The 22,632-nt window shown below is 39.8% G+C and overlaps 1 protein-coding gene across 2 annotated transcripts in view; it reads right to left on the reverse strand.

Annotated features, from left to right (window-relative positions):
* VRK2 (VRK serine/threonine kinase 2) overlaps positions 1-22,632 on the reverse strand; it is a 49,202-nt gene that overhangs the window by 8,585 nt on the left and 17,985 nt on the right. For both annotated transcript variants that reach the window (XM_076335167.1, XM_076335168.1), the window contains exons 8-11: positions 16,299-16,431; positions 6,165-6,285; positions 3,525-3,583; positions 1,535-1,716 (exon numbers count right to left, since the gene is read on the reverse strand). In XM_076335167.1, coding sequence (XP_076191282.1) covers positions 1,535-1,716; positions 3,525-3,583; positions 6,165-6,285; positions 16,299-16,431 — 495 coding nt within the window. The remainder of the gene's footprint in view (positions 1-1,534; positions 1,717-3,524; positions 3,584-6,164; positions 6,286-16,298; positions 16,432-22,632) is intronic.

Here is a 22,632-nt window from a genome sequence, read left to right on the forward strand (position 1 = left end):
TCAAAGACTCTTGTGAACCAGAGGTCCAACCGGATCAGCTGGAGATCAGTTAGCAGCTACCTGATATTTCCACGAAGTTCAGAAAACAGTACAAACAAAAAAAAGCTGCTCAAATTAATGAGGACGAAGTGGTCACCATCATAGCAAGAGAAATACTGTCACTGAAATAGCTTTTGGTTTTGTTAAAAGAAGAAAAGTGATAAAAACAGAAAAGTCAATAGAATCGCTAAAATAAGTATCTGTAATTATCAAGATCAGAACCCAGTGCCTTTTTATTAAACATGAACTTTTGTTCTGCCTTCCATAATACGTAAATAGTGCTGACAATTGGTTTGTGAGGCACTCGCTACAATAAAATGTAATTGTATCATGAGAGAAAGGTGACAATCAGGAGATCATGAAAAAATTACATATTCTCACTGGTGGTTAATTAGCCATGCAAAACCCCCTCAAACAGATATTCTCTTCTATTAGGAATGATTACTATGCAGGCCCTACAGATGTCAATACCACAGTCATTCAAATACTTCTTTCCCTACTAATTGAAGGTTGTAAAGCTCTGGTGCCAAGGTTTTGCTTCCAAAGAGCTAATTTATGACTAGAAGGATATTTTATGTCTTCAGTTGCAGCAGCTACAAAACTCAGCAAATCAGAACCATCTGTGCACTGATACTTGAATCACCATTCATCTAGCAGCCTATCAGTCACATTAGTTTGCATCCTGCATTCTTGGCTCACGTACACTTGTGATGGTCCAAAGTTCACCAGAAATATTAAAAATGAACGGTACCCTGACCCTGCCTTATTGCACACGCATCAGACAGAAACAGGGCTTTTGCATACGGGGAGTTTCGAGGCAGAGGTATGATGGGACTGACATTTCACAGCAAGTCCAGTAAGACCGCTAATTACCTCAATCTCCACTTATTAAAACACGGTTTTATTAACTGTATAGTTTCAGACTTAAAAGTACAAAAGGAAAATATAACGCGATAGCTGTCGGTTTTTAAATTCTGTGTTAGTGCATCACACAGCACTGCATACCAATAACATGGTTAAACCCCAGAATAATACCTCCTCCACATTAGTGGCTGCAGGAGTAGAAAGGCAAATGACAAGGAACAGTTTGAAAGCGAGAACATGAATTAAATGCTTTCACTAATAAAGGTAACTTTGCTTTTAATCTGGAACGAAGGAAAAACCTGGCATTCAGGCTTGTCTTCAAGATGTTAGTGAACAAAGTCCTTGACTTCCCCATTATCCTGAAAGTAAATCATTCTCCACAGACCTACCGCTTTGAAGTGAGAGGCTGTAGGTCAAAAGGACTCATGACAGTTCTTCCTCCTTAAGGGCTGACATCCCACTTTTTAGCAAAGCCGGGGGAAACGGGAATTAACAAACATGGTGTATTTAAGGCAAAAGAACTGCTGTGTCAGTCTCATTTTGAGATCTTAAACTATTTCCTCTCCTACAAAAGAAAAGGCAACAATCAAGCAGGAGATGTCAGAAATAATCCCAGAACTGTCTTTCTTACTTTTGACACTTTAGCAGCACAGTGATTTTGTGCGCATGCTGCAGTGGAAAATTCCAGAGGGCCATCGTAGCGAGTTCCACTTGACTCTAGTCCATCCAGCAGGATTTTCTTGAGCACTTGATACTTTGGCTTCTCATCGTAAGCTAAGCCATAAACATGTGCCAAGAACGTGGATATTTCACCTGTAGAGCATATTTTAATGTAAATTTCACTTGGTGTAGACCTAGAACTTCAGAAAGAATTTAATTCCAAAACGGATGCCAGTCGTACGTTGCCAAACAAGATGACACAATTTCAGCTGCAGACACACTCAAAACACAGAACTGACAATCTCTTGTCTTTTCGAGATGAGAAAAGGAAAAGATAGACTTGGATAAACAAGCTAACCCTTAAGTGCTATGTCTTGTTATGCACGTGCACTAATTCGTATAGTACCAAAAGCTATCCCAGTATAAAAATTAATTAAAAGACTTTATTGACAAATATTGATAGTTCTGTGTAAAATAGAAGTAGTTTATATTTGATAGATCATAATACCCCTTTAAATATTAACTACTCTCAACAACACTTTTAATCTGCATAGATACTATACTTTGAATGCTTTGGAAAAAAGCAACTTTTTTTTTTTACTTCTCATACTTGGACAAATATTGGTTTTGAGATTACATCCTAAACCAGTCTAACAGCAGCATTAGTTTGCTATCATTACTGAGCGGTTCTAGAAACAGGGAAACCACTGAATGGGCAGAAATAACGCTATTAGGAAAAAACATATGGGGAGGATCAAACTTTTCTTTCAGCTGAAGACCCAAGTGTATCCTAGGACTGGAGCACTACACCAGATATTAGCATCTGGTAAAATCCCAGAAGTAAAGATTTACTAAATATGTATACACATCACAAATATATTTTATGTAATATATGATGCATTCCAATAATTCAAATACAGAAATGTTATGAAAATAAGTGAATAAATCAAAAAGAGATACTGATCTTTGAAGGAAGTTTGGTGTTTTCCCTGGGTTACTTCTGTCTTTCAGTGAAGGAAGACACATATGACAAGACGAACCGTCCATTCATTTGCCTTTTCAAACTCTGAATACTAAGCAATAAACCTTTTGTAGACAGTTGTTTACTATTTCCATACTAACAGCTACTTCTGTTTCTGAGATAGCCGCTGCTTCCTAACGCCTTGGATTACGTATGGCTGAGATCCCTTATGTCACTCTACGGCATACATCGCAGATGAGACCGACCAAGATTTTTGTGCTACTGCACACCGGGGTTGAAAATTCAGCCCTCGACGTCTGTATCATCTGCTTAGTACTTGTTTATGGTATAATGCAGGAAAGCAGCAGGAAAAAAGAGTTCCTGCAACAAAAGCATTAAGTATCCTGTATCAGTAAGCATCAAGAATCATTTACTGCAGAGTGACCAGCATTCGACAGCATCCAGAAATTTACCTTCTCCCCTTCCAGTAAACAAGCCTTTGAGCTAAAAATGCTTAAAATACAATAAGCTTGTACATGAAGGGCCTGATCTGGTTCCACTGAAGCCAGAAATATTAGTTCCATTAAACTGCACCCTGAATTAATGAGTGTGACATACAATCTAACAATGAGTATTACATAAATACTGTTATCAGCAAAATACAGATATTGCAGGCTGAATTCTTCTGTTGGATAGGTATGTGTAAGAGTGGTGCATTCAGGCTTGATTTCAAGAGGTTGATTCGAGGATGACTTCCGCTTGCACGCTATAGTTTGCCCTAAGACCAGAGCCTGGTAATACTGCATGGACTCGGGCCTGGTGAAGGCACCTACCTTAAGGTGCAAAACTTGGCAATTACATTGAAGATTTTAAATTGAAGGCTTTGTTAAATTTGCATTACTTTTACTTTTACACTGCTTCCCCCAAATAGACCAAGACATTTAAGTATTTTTTGTAACAGACTAAAGAGCTATATGGTACATACTGCAAGCACACTTACTACAGCTGCTTCCAGAAGAATCCCATTCCGTCACTGAATCTGGGAGCTCATCCATAAGTCTGAAACAACATGAGAGTGCAACAATTTAATGTGGTTTTGGAGCAGGTGATTCTTCATTTGGGATTTAGGAAGACAGCAAGTCTCAATTCCAAAGGGAGTGGACCTCCAGGATAGCTAATGATTCACAGTACTGCTTTTAAAACAAAATCTCCTCTTTCCAGCTACATTTTTAACTCTTTGGAGACTGCTGATTTCAGCAAGACCAGGCTTACAGCTAAGACTGCACTTTAAGTTTTTCTTTGCGGATGTTTTAGGCTTTCTAGAACGAAAAAAGAAAAATCCTTTGAGCTGAAATGGCTCATTCTGATTTCAGCTTAATAATTAATATTTGTATTTCGGAATTTAAGAAGCAGTTCTGGCCTGCCTACTAGTCATTTAGCATCAGGTTCTTTCTGCCGTTGTAGGTCACGGGCAGCTGGGTGATGGCTGTCAAAATTACAAGCAGACAAAAGAGGAGAGGGAGGTTAAACGACATTAAGTCCCATGCACTTCATAAACTGAAGGGCAGGGCCACAGATGTACTTTCTATCCATCCAGAAAGAGAAATAGCGAAGGACACTGGAGCTCAGAATCAATCATACCCTAAAACCAGATGAAGTAATACCAGCTCTCACCTTTGTGCAGGCACGAACCAGGACGATCTCCTAGCACCTGTAGGAACCTGCAGCTGCACAAGCCCCCTTGCCCTGAGTAAGTGAAATCTGTCAGTTCACTCTAGCTGTCAATACTGTTAAGGGATCCCTTTTGTTTGTTTGTCTAAAGGAGCCATAAAGGTCCACCAATCGGTAACAGGATGTGTTCTCAAATGCATAAAGTTGGGGTACATAGGCTAATAACTTTCAATTCAGTAATCTGTTGTTTAGTATCAGAAATAGGGGTTTCAATTTTGGGGAAATGAAACATTTAAACATAAATATTTTCCTGTAATCTAGCTTAAATTCTAATTCAAATGGAGCCTCTCCTCTAATTATGGCATGGCATGAACATTTCTAAACTCAAATACACCAGCAGTCCTTAAATATCCCCTTACCAATGCTCAAAGCTTTGGCACAGTTGCCTCATCGCCCCAGCGTTACTGGGAGGAAAGACTAAGAACTTGGAGCGAAGGGATGAAAGGATGAGACAACTGGTGAACAACAGAGTTTGAGGTCCTGCTCTGGCTCCTGCCTTTCAACCGCACCCCACCTTCCAGGCCCAGCCCCTTCTTCCTCACCATCACACAGACTCTGCAGCAAAGGACTGGCAGGCTCAGAAGTGATTTGACTGTGCTGCTTAATGTACTTATTAACTTATAAGCAACTGGATACGCACATATCTCCAGATGTCCATCTCTGGCCTTTCAAAACAGTATAGGCACTGAAAATTAAGATAAATAAAAGGGGATGGCCCGGGCAAGTTACCTAATGCCAAGAACGTAATTCATCAGACTAACAGGATACTTCAGATAAATGGAATCTGTATCGTTTTCCGTGCGTTTCCTCTAAGCATCTGTTTGCTTGGCATCCTGAAAATGCTAGCAATCTAAGGGTTAACCGCAAGGGAAGAATTAGTGAAGCAGCTTGATTGATTAAATTGATTTAACATTGAATTGTATAAGTGCTACCTTGCAGGGGGTTGTGTAATGATCAGAACTTCTAAAGGAGAAATATTAAACATAACATACGATGTCAACATTTACAGATGCAATCTGTATTATTCACAGTCTGCAGGCTAACCTTTTTCTCTGTTGAGAGCCGATGCCACACTGAATTTGCACCTTGATTTCTGTGAATCAGCTATTCCTATTGTGTACCGCTGTTGTGACTTGCCCTACTTAAAAGTTTGCTGTCTTCTCCAATTGCGATGTTACATTTATGGGTAACTACTCTTCTGTATACCCTTCTACAGGTTACACTGTACCACACGCAATTAACTCTCTCAAGTCCCAACTGAAAGCAAAGAAAGAAAACACTAATACACTCTGTTGCTTTAGTAAGCTCTAAATGAGTCATGCTGGGAAAAAGGAAAGATTTTAATCAAGTTCTTCAGTATTTTGGTATTTAATTGTTTGTAATGGCAGTAGGCTTATATAATGTTAAAAACTTACATAAAAACATCTGAAAAATAGTATCATATAGAAAGTAAAATAAATTGAATGCACATGTGGAAAAACTCCCAAGAGATGTTTGTACTATAGTCTCTATAAAGCACCCATGAAGTTTAATGGAAACACACAACAACCTTCTGTATGTGCAATAAGGCCTGCACTAATTCACAAATGTTTTCTTTAAAAAAAGAGTATTAAAAAAATACACAGCAGACAAAATGACTGTGTACTGTGCATTTGAATTTATCATCTCTCTACAGCAGTACATACATAAACATGTGGAAGAGGGTACACATGCACAGAGTTCAAATTTTTAACTGCTTCTAACATCTCTCAATTCAGGAAAATTGTTTTAGCTTTCTCATAAGGCGCTATTCTACAGGATGTAAAGCTGCCTTTTTCAGACCTGTTTTGTTAAGCGATGAGGACATTGCAGGGTTCTAGGGTGGTATGCGTGTGTGCATGTGTACATGTGCGTGTTGTTTTATTTTTACTTTGTTTTCGCAGTCTGGACAGCCACAGGGTCCTTCAGGTTCTGTTCCCAGGGTAGCTTCCCACATAACCATTGCAGCATGCAGTAGCCAAGGATTTCAAGGTCACCTCGTCTGGATGGGGCTAAAATGTGGGAAGGGAAAAAAAAAAAAAAGATGAAGAATAAGAACCTCTTCTTAGGAAATAGAAAAGACTTTGATTGAACTAGTGCTGATGAAATATGAAAAAGCCAAATGGGCAAAGTGTTTTGTTTGTTCAGCTGTATTAGACCTAAAACGCCCCGGCATTTGGCCGCAGTCCACAGACAGGCAGTGACTTGTTACTGTTGAAGTAAGGGTCAGTTTCCTCACCTCCTCCAACTTCATCCTTCCTCAGTCTGGCCTGTCACATGGACTTGATCCCCATGGCCTCTGACATGATCCAGACAGCCCATAACTGAGTACCAACACTTTCTCAAAGAGCCAAGCAGTAAAACAAAGAAATAAATGTCTGCTGCTAAATTGCTAACACATGTTCCAGGAAGTCCATGGGGTCCACATTGGTCATGCAGGGACCCTGTGAGTGCAGACTAAACACTGATGGCCTTTCCTGTTCTCCTACAGAGCTATTTGAACTTGGAAGATATGACAAAACTGCCATCTAGTGTACATTTACACACCAAAGTTGTCTGCTTACAAGTACCATGAACTGTTTGTTTAGAGAGTCGTAGCACAAGCTAAAATACACTTGCTGTTTTGCAAGTCCTGTGTAAACTTACCACTACTGCTTCCAAAAAGGAAGTTATTTCAGGAACAACTTACTCTCACCCTGCACACCCCAAACAGATACACTAACTACAGAATACAAATACAGTAGATATGATTCAATCAAAAATTAACCCCATCCCCAAACATCATCTATGCAGAAAAACAGGTAACTGAAGTTAATCTATAGATTGACTTTTCCAAGAGAAAGAGGGGAAGAAAAAGTGCAATACTAATACAATTGCTATTGCTTGCTGCTATTCAGAGGAAATCAAACGTGAAAAAACTGAACAAGCAGAATTGCTGCAATATTTCTTTGTACACATTTGACTTGCAGCGTATAGTTTGCAAGTCGAGACCACATGGAATCTGCAAAAACAGAAACTGTTAATTGTGATTAAAGAAAGGCGGATGTAGAAGTTAAATTTATGCTTTTCCAAAATGAATTTGAACTTTCCAGGAATGAAAGATTTTGGATTTGTTCAGTACTTTTTGCCTAGCGTAAAGACTAGGAGTTGAGCGTAGTGCTGTTAATCCAGCTGTAAACAGATACTGTATTTTATGGGCCTTGATTAAATAAATTCTAGAAAGTCACTCGGCAAACTTATCTTTTTATATTAAAAGTCATCTGCTAAAAGCTACAGTGCCAAGACATCGTAACTATGTCTTGTTACTGTACACACATTATTGTAAAAGCAGAAGATTAGTTCTTATACATTCTCTATCTTAACTGCTATTAGACTATGGGATTATTAAAGGCCCTTCAATCTAACAGAATGCTACACTATCCCTTGGGGGTCGCTTATTTTCTGCACTAGATTCAGCAACGTCCTAATGCAAGACTTGGCTCTCATATTAAAATAAAAACACAATCTCTACCACTTGCTGTTCTGTAGTGATTTCTTCAGCCATAAATCTCCTGTTAACTGTGGAACAATTCCATTCATACACATGTGTTCACAACACCTTTTTCCATTATGGCAATTCCAGATTATAACGATATAAACCAGCATTTTTGATTGCAGACCTTCTAATTTTCACACAATGCTCTTCTGGCACCTGTTTGTGTAAGATGGGCTACATTGTAATTGTCAAAATTACAATGGACCACTTTTTTTCCACTGAGGGACTAATTGGTAAGAATCTGTAAATAATGCTAAGTCAATTAGGTTTCAGAAGCTAACCTAAGATAACTCGTTTTCTGACAAAACAGCCCCCAGAGAATAAAGTTTACTTCACAGTTAACAGTTTGGCCATGACTAATTACCTTCTCACTCACGTGCAGATCTTCCAGCTATTCCCTGACCAACACTAGGGCAAAGCCACCACAAACAGGGAGATGTGTGCAAGTAAGACTTTACTAATACCTTCCTAAAGCCACGGTAGTCAGCTAGGGAAAGAAAAAAGGTACATGTAACTAAGCCATACATCACTAAAAAATAGAAGGGGAAATGTTTTACAGAGAGATGGTAAACTCGTGTATCGCTTTATCTCCCAGGTCACTGCAAGTGTTACTACATAAAGATATTTACATGTGTTTTTCATAGAACCACATGAAAATGTCAGCGTTTGATTATTTGACTGTACTAGCTTATTCTTTCTCTCCGCTCCTTTGTCAGTTCAGCATTAGAGATGCTAACTTCCTCAACTTTTTAAATCGTTTAGATCCTTATAAAAAAGTATTCGACTAATCTTTAATGAATTATATTATCTATGAACAACGGAATAATTAGATTGTCACCCCAAATAAAGCACTAATACGTACATTTCAACTGTATGTTTACTTGAAAAAAATAAATCTGCTAATATAATTGGGGATTACAAGAATCTTGATAAAGATCAACTGGGAGAAGTCAATCTGGCTTCATTTTAAATGTGATAGCCATGCAAAAATAAAACGATTCTGCTTGATAACTTGTCACTGTAACAAGAGTATACATTCAAAATAGTATTTATTTAAATCAAATTCTCTTACTTCTCTGTAGACTAAAAACTGGTTGGGTGTTTGGTTTTTTCTTTTTTTTTAATAGGTATTTGATTTCTGCTCTTCTATTAACCAGGTTTTTTTATCATTATTTTAGTCTCATATGAAATACTATTTAATGGGAACATGTTGGCGATATTTTCTTTCACAATATTTTTATAGTTTAATTTTTTAATTTGAAGATTTAAGGCCTGATTCTGTCCCCACTCCTGCCAAGATAAATCAGGAACAACTCCACTGAAGTTAATGAATTAACAACCATGTCAATGAAATCACAGTCAGGCCGTAAGAAGTTTTATATACACCACAAACATACACTCAACATGCAGGCACAGGGTTCAAACGATAACTCAGAATAACATAACTGAAGCAATTCACCCTGAGAAGAAAATATATTATGTATCTCTGTATACTGGATTTGGCAGCTGTCTGAGCCCTAATTTGTATTCAGATTACTATTTCAAAATAGATCATAAATGATATCACACCAGCCACAATATGCTCTCAAAACTACACCTCTCCCAAGAACCCATCTGAAACTCATGTAAAAATAGGAGTTTTCCTCTATGGCCCGTATTAAGCTAACTTTCTCAAGCCTTTTGTAAATATCTAGGAGCCTAACGAGTGGCAGATGAAATGTTCTTCTATTATCTTTAATTAGCACTGTTACATTATAATTTCACCATTAGTGTTTCTTTAGATTGGAAGCTTTTCATAAAATGGATCATTTTAGTTGCTCATATTGCATCCACATGCAGTGGAACCTCCAATTCTCACTGGCACTACAGCATACAAATTCATGTTAATTCACAAACAAATATACCATAGCCATTAATCCAAAAGCCCATAAAGGAAAGGAGTGTTAACATGACCATGGAGAAATAGAATTATGTTAAAAATGTATCATCACAATGTTTTAATAAATGAACTAAAAGTAATATAACTTTTTAACTCAAGGTGGAGATGATAAAAAACCCAGACGAATACAAGACTCGTCAAAATTCAGTGCCTATATTAGGGGCAGGAGAAAGGAAAAGACTAAAAAAAGCTAATAATGAAGTATTGCTTCCCCATGGTACTGGTCTGTCTGAGGAGTTCACTGCAGCAGGATAGCAACTAACTGAATAGAGCGGGTGGCTACAGGGAAAAGGTTGGATAAATATAGTTAAATTTAAAAAGTTCGATAAATTTTAATGTTTGGAGGCCATTCTGTACAGTTATCCAGTCTCAGGCAGGGCAACTGCCAGCAGGGGCTGGGAACAATCTCTCCTCCCCTCATGTACAGTTCTGCACCGTTAGCTTGGCACACTGCTGAAGTACTCACTGACAATAACCACCACCACATAGAATGCCGGAAAGAAAAATAAATCCAGGCCAAACACGGTGTCACCACAACGGGACTACAACTCTTCCAGAGAACTCAGTCTGGGACATGGCAATGAGCAACTTTTCCTGTGCCAGCTATGGTCTCTCTCCTAAACTCGGATCCCACAGCTATACACTCAACTGGTCATACAGCTGATCAGCACAAGACCTACTGCAGAGCTGGCAGGAGTTCCCGCAGTTGTGCACAGGGAGGATACAACCGTGACTCCCCAGCACTGACCTCGCCTCGGGCGGTCACAGAGGTGCCATGCTGACAGTATCAGCCTCACAGTCCTGAGGGCTCATGTCCTCTCAAAGGCAGCATCAAAGCTGGCGACCAGCCCATACATCAGCACTGCCCTGTCAGTCACGGGACGCAGTCCCAGCACAGTAGTCGGATAACTTGCTTCAAGGCCCACAAAAGCAGCAACACTTCTGCTGCTGTCCTGCCATGGCCAAGCTCATGAGCAAACTGTGAGCCAGCAGGTCTTGCAGGCCAGAAGTTCCCAAACCTCTTCAAAATAGCAGAGCTGTCCTGGACAATCACAACAGCCTAATGTGCACACATGTGCGCAGCAACCTCCAAACAAGCAGTTACATGTGTCCACTGACCGGCAGGATCTAACTGCAGAGCCTCCTCATTTTCACACTTGCTCTGCTGCATCCATTATAGAAGAGTGCAGAACCACCACAGTGGTTCTCCGCTAAACATGGACAGAGAGTGAACAATCATCAGGACTGGTGGAACGGGATGTGCTAAAAGGAAGAGGGCTGGGGTCCTGATTTGGTGGGGAGAAGTTTATGTAGTGGGAAGGCTGGAAGATGCAAGGGAACTTCACCACGAGATCCGAGTGGGAGATAAAACGGTGGTGGCAAGAGGTGCAGGTACCCGGTCGGAAGTAAAAAGTTCCAAGCTTGCAATAAGGAGAACATGTGGCAGGAGAATGGGGACAGGAAATTTTACTCTTCTTTCACATCTGTGTGGCAGAAAAAAAATCACAAAGGTAAGGGGCTGACAAGCAGCTGTGAGATTCACTAACTTTCTGAATTCCTGGGGTAGAGAACGAGAGCCAAAATTAAACAGCCATTTCCCAGCCACACTCCTCAGTTGTGCTAGAAAGTTGTGATGCTCATCATCTTATTTTTGCTGCTTCTGGACTTTCTTGGCAGGACAGAATAAGCTTACAGAGGTGGTTATAGAAACCTATTCAATCTTCTCCTTGCTAAAGCTCGACTCTTCTTTCGCTTACAATGACCTCCTGCTCCCTCTTCTGCTGGGCACACACTTCTAATCCAACACTCAGAAACGAAAACATCTTTTTATTTATTTCACACTGCAAAAGGTCCAGCCATTTTTTGCCAGACCAGTTATAGCTTCCTTTTATTTTTAGGATTTACAGTTTGTCCTGCACACAGTCTTTGGGAAACACATACCAAACTACGGCAAATCAATAATTCATTTGACCGACAAAAAAATACAGCAGGCTCCCTCTGACTCCTAACTACACATGGACAGACGCCAAATAAACCTCTTGATCCAGAGCCATTTAGAGCTCTGTTCTCTGGAAGCCATGCGGGCTCAGAAAGAATATGTTTCCAGGCATAGGTGTTTATATTCTTGCACATCCTTCCTCACAAAATGGACCTTGCATATATTCTAGTCAACCCCTGCATGTAAAAGAAAAGGAAAAATGGACAAGCATTGAGCTATGTTTTTAATATCAAACAGCAACAGTTCTGTCAGACCAGTGAGGAAAACAAGAACTGCAGAGCTTTGCCTACAATCAGCCCGATGCCTGCACTGCCCTGTAGAAACACCGGGTACGAGCATTTGGATGGACCTCAAGGAGCGCATGTTGCAATAACCCAATGTGAGGGGCACAAAGAACTGGCCAAAATATGGAATCAAACATAGCTGCAACTGCCTTCCCCAACACAGGAGATGAAAATAAGCAAACACACTTTTGCTCAATGAAACCAGCTCAGACGAAACGTATTCACCAGCTACAGAAAAGTGACAACCAGTGGGCCTGAGGCAAGCATCATCAGACATTTTGCTTATCCTTAAGCTGGTCAAAAGTCACCACTACTGTCTTAAGCAGCTTTTACTATTGCAGATGTGGATGTTAAGTTCTGCAAGGATTTCGGTAGGCCCTCTACCCAATGTGAGAGATGGCAAAACTGCTAAGAGTTACTGTGAAATATTGTTAAAAGGAAGGGGAGACTTATCTTGAAAGCTATGGCAAACACAAACATATGCCGGAGGGAATTCAACATAGACAGTTCATACTCTTATGTTCATCAATGACAGCAAATTAAAACTGGTCTTACGCACTCAATGCACAGGACTGGAGTATTTAAAAAAAACTCAATATGTTAAGCGCAGTATATCTCCAGAGAAATTAGGTATTGACTGCATGCCTCAGTGAGTAGAAAATCTACAAAAATCCATAGGAGGCATTGATCCAAATATTACTTTTTAACACTAACTATGTAACAATTTTTTAAATGTACACTGGGTGCAGATATAACTCTCTTTAATTATCAATCCACAAACAAAAAGGTAATACTGTTTATACAGTATGTCTTTAAAAATGAATATAATGAATACACTCAAATACTACGCTAAAAGTAACACTGCAGTTGTGCCATATGAAATTTGCATCAAAATAAAAAGGGTTTAAATTTAAAAACCCCACGTGCTGGTTGCAATGAGGACCAGCCACCAAATACAGGAGTGGTGATGGTGTGAGTCAGATCCTGTGGCAAAGCCCGGCTTGGGCCCTGACTTGGTTCAAAGTGAACTCTAGACATAGATAGGGGATGTAACTGAGGTTGTGGTGAGTATCTGCAAACACACCCTACAAGTTTGGAAGCCCCAAGCAGCACTGCAGCACAGAAGAGCCAGCCTGTGGGGCCCACACACACCAGGTGGAGCACAGGTGAGCCATGCAAAACTAAAGACAAAACCAGCATGAGGAGCTGAGGCAGGGCAGCTGCTCCTAGCCTTTCCCAGCTCAGGGGGAATTCCTCTTCAGTTCCAGCACAAAGTCAAAGCCGCCAGCACCGTCAGCATACACTGGCACGCACTAAAGTAACTTATTTGAAGGCAGCAATTTGCCGTCAGCTGCCACAGGAACGGTACATCCGACTTAGCCCTTACCAGAGGCTGTCAGAAGAATACGGACTAATTCTACCACAGCTACCATGCAGTGGCCGCTGATAGGAAACTTTCTGGATCTCAGTGGACTGCATAACCTCTACACCTGACAAACTCCACGGAGAGCTTGGGGAATAAATAGGCATGCAGCTGGGTTAATCTCTCGATTCAACTAGGGAAACACCAGTGTTGATTTGAATTAGTGGGAAGTCGTTGCATCTCATTGGCTTTATGCAAGGAGGTTATCAGCTTTAAGCATTGCCAAGAGGCACTTTGGAAAGCAACAAAGTCATAGTTTTGTTTTAAGTTTCAGCATGTGCCTCAAATCGCTGTACACCTTCAGGTGGGTACTTTACGAATAAAGGCAGAGCAAGTCAGAATGTTCTCATTTGTCTAGCTCAGTACAGCAACTGGTACTATTCAGGGGTTTTGAGGTTTGAGATATATTCATGTTGCTACGTACACTCAGGAAATGCCCTCTGGAAAGGATCTCATTTATGTAAAATAACATTTAAAAATTGGAACTATATTCCAAAAGCATTGAAATAACTATTCCACCCTGAAAAATTGGGTAACACCAGAATGAAGGCTGTCTGTGCAGCTTTAATTTGCCAACAGTGAAACAGTCTTTTAAACACTTTTCAGAAGAGCACCCCACCTCACTTGGTACATGAGACTGCGCTGAGACTCAATCACGAATCGGGAGCACAGGAGATTGTTCAGCAAAGAAGCCCTTTGCCCCAACTGTTGGAAACATCTCCACAACTCTAAACCTCAAAACAAGAGATGAGATGAGGGAAACCAGCTGCCGTGTTCTGCCATCTGGACCTGTGCAATCTCTGACAGAAGTCGCTGCAGATACATATTTTACCTGGGATGTTGAGAGACCTGCTGCAAATGGGAAACTGGTAATTTGACCTTAATGGATTCAGGCTGTTAAAAGGTCAGAGCTGGGACATTCAATGTGAATAGTCTGGGTTCTCTACAACATACCAGATACCACATCACGTTCCGCAGGCTTTCTGTGGTGGGAGCATCAGAAAAATCTGTGGATTTTGTTTGCGGCTATTAACAAGCAAAAAATTTTCAAGTGTAAGATGGGGGTAAGCTCCCTCAAGCTATCTTTCTGAATATTTTGTTTTCTGGAGTCCTCCACTTTTCACCAATTCCATCACAGCTTTAGCTACTTGAGGGGGGAATCCAACCCACAGACTGCAAAAGACAACAACTTAACTCACACTTGCATGTGCACACCCTTTGCCACCCAAGTCTGTAAAACTTCCCTACTCTTTCAAATAAAAGGAATTATCTGTCCTGTAATCACATAGCCATCAACAGACACCTGTCCACTAGCCAAACTAGCTGTTATAACTATCCAACTGCCAAATCGCAAATACTCCAGCCTCCACCTGTTTTCAGACAGCATCCACACAGCCACATCACTCACACTACCAGGAAAAACAGCCAGAGTCAGGTCTCCAGAAAATTCACTGTATACTTGGGGAGGGCTAGAAGAGTCTGAAACAGATGCCCTTTTCACCACAAAATATTTTTTAGCAGGTGAAATTGTGCAATTGTCTTAGCAGCAAATACTTGACAGTCTTATTTCATTTTTCCTAATGACCAGAGTTAAACGATTGCAGGTTTTAACAGCGCCGGCAAATTATCAAGGCCCTCTACATTACATGGTCAATGGTCCTTTTAATAGAAAAAGCAATAATATACAGTTGTTTGTGCCAACTAAAACTCGTTAGAAAGTATTAGTTTAAGGTAACAGTTCAGCAGCTATTAACAAGCACAAATTTCTACAGTTATCGCTTGTGACACTACGATCCTAGCAAAGCTAGCAGCAGAAAACCATTCCTTTTGTTTTAGAAGATCTTGGGGGTGAAGAGGGAGGGAATAGGGGAAAGAAAAGTTAACAAAAACACTGTTCTGTAGCAAAAGTCAAAGTTTTTCAATAATCACAATTTTTTTCACTAGCATAACATTAGAATTGACTTTTTGTCTTGCTGACATAGCAACTAAGAAAGTTGTGTTGCATTGACCATATTGATTGTGAACAATGCAGCCATCAGTGGGACTTTGCACCATATATTTTCAATATTGACCTCCCCTTCCCTTTTCCATGGCTCTATGGGTCTGCTATTGGATTTGAACTGCAGTGTAATAAACAGCTAAGGTTTAATTAATGGTAAATGAATACAAGACATAGGTTATGACTTTAACTAATTAGGGAATTGTTGAATTAAGTCTGCCTTGGAATGCAAGGCAGTACAATCAATATCCAATAAAAGGACTATGTATGTAATTTACCTGCAAATGTGTTTCCAATACCATCAAAGTGAGTTTAAATAAGTAAGATATATGAAAGGCTACTGGAAAAAGATTTCAAAAAGTTAACACTTTATGGCTTCAAAAAAGGTTTTTCTCCTTGCAGAAGGAATGTCATCTTGAAATATCCTCTCATAACACAGATGGTGACACTCAGACACAGCTCTCCCTAAAGGACAGTGCAGACTCGAAACATTTTTCCTTGACAATGCAACATTAGCAAATATTGCCTCTGCCTGTCTACGGAGTATAGCGAACACAAACCAGTACTCCCAACATGAACCAATTAAGTTTAATGGCAAGCTCTTCTTAGGGCGTCTTGGTCTGCCTTCCAGTACCATACGTGCAGCAGCCTTCCAGTTTTAATCATGCTGCCCCCCTTCCCCCCCCAGCCCTGGAAAAGCATTCCCAGGTACAAGAAGAGGTCACCACACAAGGGTCTGATCAACCCTGAGCAATCCCCAAGACTACTTCTATTGTATACATCAGCTCACACAGCCTGATTACTCATTCTGTAATCACTCCTCTGAAATAAAAAAAAGAAACCTACCTACTCCCTTGTGGGCATCTACGCTGGTAAACTCTATTGTCCCATTATGGCCCTTCCTAGGATTTTCCTGATACTGTTTGTGGTTCCCATTGGGACAATATCTGTAGGAAAGTCCATAATCTGCAAGATAAACCTGGAAGACATGAACAGACAAATGAATAATGCTTTTGTCCTTTGAAAGTATAACCTTTATAATTAAGTCTTAAGAAACTGATAGGTTAAGGACAGCCTTAGATCTAAATTTTATTAAACCAAATGGTGCCTCAGGATAAAATATGTACAACTTGGGGCTATAACAGCTGCCCTCCCCATTTAAATCCTTCCACTGCTATACTCTTATCTTATTTCAGAGTCGAGCAGAATTTCAGTCTTTTTATTTTGTTCCTAAGCTCTCTCCTCTCCAGGTGGGCATCTAGACATCATAAACTGCAATATGCCTTTTATGTATCCTCACGTTGCTTACGGGACCCCTTCATCTCTTTACTCAAACAGGCACATACACACCCCTGTTCAAATTTTCCATCAGCTGAGACTGTACGATTTCATAACAGAGGTGCAACTTAAAAGCCAGGGGAAGCGAGAGGCAGGAGCTTCCCTCAGCTGGACTGGGCACAGGGCTCCAGCGCTAACAGGGACCGTGACCACAAGGCTGCTGGGCATTAGCCTAACTGTAGTCTCATCTTTTTCAATGTCACTGTCAGTGACTTCATACTGGCAACAACTATTTAAATATAAAGCGTACGATAAACTAAAGCAAAACAAACCAGACCCCCCCAACCCAGAAAGCACTCCTAGTAAATCACTCCTGAATTTAAAATAAATTTTAAAAAGGCACAGAGCCAGACTTCACTCTAAGTTACTCTGAAGCAAATCCATGGAGCTAAATCACTGTAAGAGAAAAAAATTTGGGCCCCCACTGTGTATATTGCAGCAAGCTCATACATTCTGCCACATTTACCTTTCCATCCTGGCACAGGTGATTCCCCCCCCCCCCCCAAGATGCTTCACTATAGCTACCTAAACAACCAGAAGGAGGAGGCCCCACAGTTCTGAACGATGTATCTGGGAGATGCACTGGCATATTCTTGGGACTTAACTGTGAAAGTAGTAACTGACTAAACTTCGTCTTGGTCACTTTTATGGTATTTGAAACTGAAAACAGAACAGCTCAGGAGAGCTGAGTTTACCTTCTGTTCTTCTGCTGCCTGTCAAGACAAACCCGAACATGCCATATGGCTCCTACGCCTCTATTTCTCTATAGGCATAGTGCATGCAGTACTGCATCCATGTCAGTTCTGCCACTCACATAATTTAGATTAAGGGCACAAGTCCACTCTATGAAGTTCAGATTAACATGTTCTACCCTCCAACAGCGATGGACTTAATACATGCGCATGGTCAATTACTGCAGTGCAGCTGACAAGCAGTAACTTGTTGAAAGCAGCTGGAATTTAATCACAATCTGTCCACTCCACAATATCCCATAGGTTATTTTCTCACTCTGTCATTTTCACACTCCCACCTGGCCTTTGCCCCTTACATTGACCAGTTCTCACATTAGGTAATTGCTTTTTTTATAAATATCCAAGTATAGTACTTTCACTTAAAAGAAAAATAATGCTACAGACTGCTATTATATTGCCAATGGAACTGATCTCTGGGGCAAAAGCTAAACCATCTGAAGGCATACAGAGATCATTTCTACTAAATCATATTATATTATAAAGAAAAACTTTTTCTTATTTGAACCTTAGTTTTGTTTCCTCTATAGCTAAAAAACAGTTTATCCCATAAAAGTCCAAAATAAACTCTTCTGGCACTCACTTGTAATTTTATTATGTCACTCCTGGTAGAGGAAAAACACACAAACAAAAAACCCTCAAGAAAACTTAACGCATTATTTTGTAGCACATTCTGTTGAACTACTGATTCCTGTTTGTGCTCCAGGCAGCTTCAAATCCTGGGATGACTGGTCTCTTGGTTTTACTGTTTCTGCTGCAGGATCTGTGCTTATTTGGAGCGTGTAAGCTGGGATGCAGCACTCGCTTCCTGCAGGGTGATGGCTTTTAAGATACCGATGATGTTTTTCACCTGACAGACTATACAAACTGTGATACAAGATTAAAGACCGTAGGCACATTTAGAAAATCTGGGACAAGGCATAAACTTTGTTGGGTTGACCGATTTGATTTTCTCCCATATCCATTCTCCAGCGTATTCCTGATGCTCTGGTACCTGTCCTAATTGAGTCCACAGTCAGTGTGAGAAAAACTAATTTAAACTACCCTAATATCAAGTTTTGCGAGTCTTCTGCAGCCTTTGTGGGCTGGGAAGGAGAAAGTAGGCTAGAAGGTATATTCTTCCCAGGCTAAGTGGTATATTTTGGATTTTGTTTGACTATAGATTTCTGACACGTACAGTTGACCAGATCCAATAAGATGAAATACAGAGCAGATTTCAACCTTTAAAAATTCAGGCTATGCCTTATATTAAAATGAGATTTTAACTGTTAGAAAAAACAATACATGAAAAGCATCTCTGCCAGTGCTCTGGTTCTGTCTGGGCTGGGAACACTAGCTTATGTGATAGACACTCCCATATGGCAGCCCAGCCTTGGTGGTCTTTCAAATTATCGTAGCAACAGGGCATCTAGAAAGTAGCCACAAATATTGGCTAGTCAAACTTGAACTACGTAAAAAGTTATCAGTTATCCTACAGATAAATCACAGTAACTATGTGCTCTTAATTCATTTTTAAGCAACAGATTTGCTTAGAATACCTTCAATAGTAGTATCAGCAGAGCAGTTTTAAATTTATACTGAAACCCCCCCCCCTAAAAGTGGGAAGTAGCTTCAGGTTATCCTGCCTTGACTGATGGTGGCAAGATCTGCAAACCAAGAAGCAATCACTTCTTAAAGCCACTCACATAAAATTGCAACAACATCTATGACTGTACCACTGTTTGCTCTAGAAGTTGGCCATGAGTGTCACTGTTCAGCTTACTTCTAGCTGAGCCATTTACCACTTCCACAACTTTCACATCAGATTTTTTCCACAAACATGCAACCAACGGTAGCCTCTCAAGGCAAAGGCTCTTGGGCACCAACAAAAATCAATCCCCTTCAGCTTGTACAAAACCAGCAATGCACTGTTACAACCTTGCCACAACCATTATCAGAATGACTACATTATTTTAAATTACCATTAATTTCATTTCATCAATTCTCCTTATAACCCTTCCATCGTTAAAAAGATATATAGTTCTTCATAGCTAGTTGTCACTTTTTGATAATGTAACACAGCATGCCCTTCCAAATTTGCTCAGAACACGGTGGGTAGGGGTAGTTAACAAATTTGTAGGTTGTTGCAGTTTTTTTAAGGGTATAGGGAGGGGGAAAAGAAGATGATTATTAAAGAATATTGAGAAAAATTAAGTCAGTGCTAGTATGTTTTTCAATACCATAAATATTTTTCATTTGCATGCTTTTTTTAGGAACAACAAAACAAATAAGAACAAAAAGAGAACAAAACATGTGCAAAGTATGGTAAACAAGACACTTGAAACAAGAAATGGCAACATTGATGATGAAGGTGCAACAGTGACATAAGCCTAGAACAGCTGGGTTTAGCTGTGTTACATTTTGTACACTCCTTCCCACACACTTACTTATTTTAACTCTCTTAGTTTTGTTCAAGTTTCTCTTTTTTTACACATCCCAGACTGCACTAGACTCAGCAGTGCTTAGCATGGTCTGTTATTAATAGATTTTGTTATAGATTAGGAGCCAGATTTCTGAAGTCTTCGCACTTAATTTCATGCAAACATGAATGTGCCCATCTTATTCAAGCAAACAGCCACACAGGCACAAATAATTATTTATGTGCACAAGCAACCAGCCGTAGATTCAGCAGTCCTCTTGTCCTTTCTGTGCATGACTCCCTCACAGTGCTTTATATCTGAAGTGCTAAATATCTGCTAAATATATAAAATGCTTACAACTTGTATACATTATGATACATAACTGCACTGATCTGGGAAGTCATAAGCCTGGCACTTTGGATTCTCATGGTATTCTCTTTATCTTGAAGTACACATAGCAGGAGATTTATCACTGAAAGGATAACAATACAGTGATTTTCTTTGTCCATTTTCTTTCCAGTGGTTCCATTACTAGGGTTATGTAATGCGCTGTAAATAATTAAGTAGATACTTAATTAATAACCGAGGCAGATCGGCTGCTAATGGCCATAGTGCTGTCAACTTCAGTTGGACACCACACTACAAAAAGTCTAAAGGTAGACTGAAGTCCATCTTGGGACAGGAAGTCTGAAGTATAGCGTTTGGGACAGAAGTAGCATCTTTCACAAAACAGAAGCCAAGGAAGGAGGAAAGCAGGTTAAACAAAGGAAAGAGGGGAAGAAATCTTCTGTGACTTGTCAGTGGCAAGTCCCAAGGCTGGAATCAATTGGACTCCAAGATATTTGGGCCATTACTACAAAAAGAAATTAAACCAGTGTGAACAGTTCTATCCAAATGTAGCAGTAGGACTGATGAAAGAAAATTAAGGCCATCTGATTGTGAAACTACATCTCACATCAGGGGCGTAGCCAGCATCCATAAGTTAAAACTCAAGTGTTTCTGTATGGTATCTCTGCATACTGTAGCCTTCCTAAAAACACGTGAAGGAGAACAGAAAAGATTTTCCTTTTTCTCAATTCATCTGCTCTTTAGCATATCTGTCATACTGGACTACAGAGCAGGAATCAATGATTCATCTCTCAGTGAAAAACGGTTTAAAGCTGGAATTGTTTTCATGCATGTTTTTCCCATATGATCAATGCATGAGCTCTGTATCTTCTATGCCGGTCCACTGAAAACTCGTCTTAAAAGTTAACATTTTGAAACGTTTTTGTATTCTTCTTTTTTCCTTTTCAGTTAGGGATATCTATGATAATCAAGTCTAAGAGTTTTAGTCTGTAACTATCTTGTCTAAGAAACGCTTAAAATCAAAATCAGAACTGAGGCGCAACTGTAATTAAAATTTACAGCTTAAAAATCCAAATAGGCAACTTTTGGTGCAGACTTGAGTCTGCAACACAGCAGCATGTCTGCCCATATATTCCATGGGGGGAAAAAAAAAGAAAACACTACAAGGTAATTGTTTTGAAGAGGCATTCTTCCAAACCTTATTTCATTTATTAAAAACTCTGACTTTAAGCTCTCGTCTGGTGACCGCTTGTCCCTTTCAATAGTATCACAATTTAAATGAGTTTAATGGATTTGAATTTCTCTCTTAGAGTCTATATCAATAATGCTTATTCTGCTTCACCATACAAACAGTTACTACTACGCACTGAATTATCTTTAACTCGCTGCAATACTGAGACAGTGCTTCACTTGTTCCGTAATTTATAGGTCTGATCACTTCAAGTTTTCTTTCAGGCCTCTCCAAGATTCATGTGCCGTGTACTTCCCTCGGTACATCACTCCTATTCTGTCAGTCATTGTGCTGGGTCCACGTTCAGAAACATATTGACTAGAGAATTGATCTTTTGACCTGTAACTCACTGAATGGCCTCGCTCCCTTCTATTGAATAGATCTGCAGCAAGCTGCTCTTTGAGGTCAGTTGATTCTGATCTTCTAACCATTTCTAAACATCATCTGGAGGTCACAGAGTGACAGGACCTTCACTTTATTTGTTTCTCTGCCTTGCCATAGAAGGTAGGGGATAGCAGTATGGATTTCACACATTCTTTCAAAAAGGGGACTATGATACTTATTGGCTGTGGTGTAAATTTACCAGGTTAATTTACAGAAAAGAGAGAAAGTAGCAGCAGAAAGTCTAACACAGAAAAATGATCTTTTTTGGAACTGCAGGAAGTCGGTGACAAATTCGCACATAAGAGTACACATGAACAGCCACTAAATGACAAAAAAAATGCAAAGTTGAATATAAAGGTACACATGCTTTTTTGAACAGAGATTTATGTCTCTTCACCAAAGCAGAATATGGAAATACATTTTGTATATATTTTTTTTATTTTTAAGAGATTAGTTATGGGTTTCTTTTTAAAACAAATTTCTGGAATTAAAGAACACTTCCAATTTATTTTCTCTTAAAATCCTAGACCCTACAGAGCAAGAACCCGCTAGCATAAAATTCTTAACAAAAACTCACCACAGAAATTGTTAGGTCAGAGAGCTTTATTATGCCAACTCCCACTGAAGCTACAAGTCTCTCAGCTGGTATTCCTGAGTTTGAGTTTGCCACTGGCTAGATGCTCTCACTCCCTATTTATGAGATTAGGTTGATCACTTTACCTCCCAGTTCC

The sequence above is a fragment of the Aptenodytes patagonicus genome, chromosome 3, assembly GCF_965638725.1.
Source record: "Aptenodytes patagonicus chromosome 3, bAptPat1.pri.cur, whole genome shotgun sequence".
NCBI lineage: Eukaryota > Metazoa > Chordata > Aves > Sphenisciformes > Spheniscidae > Aptenodytes > Aptenodytes patagonicus.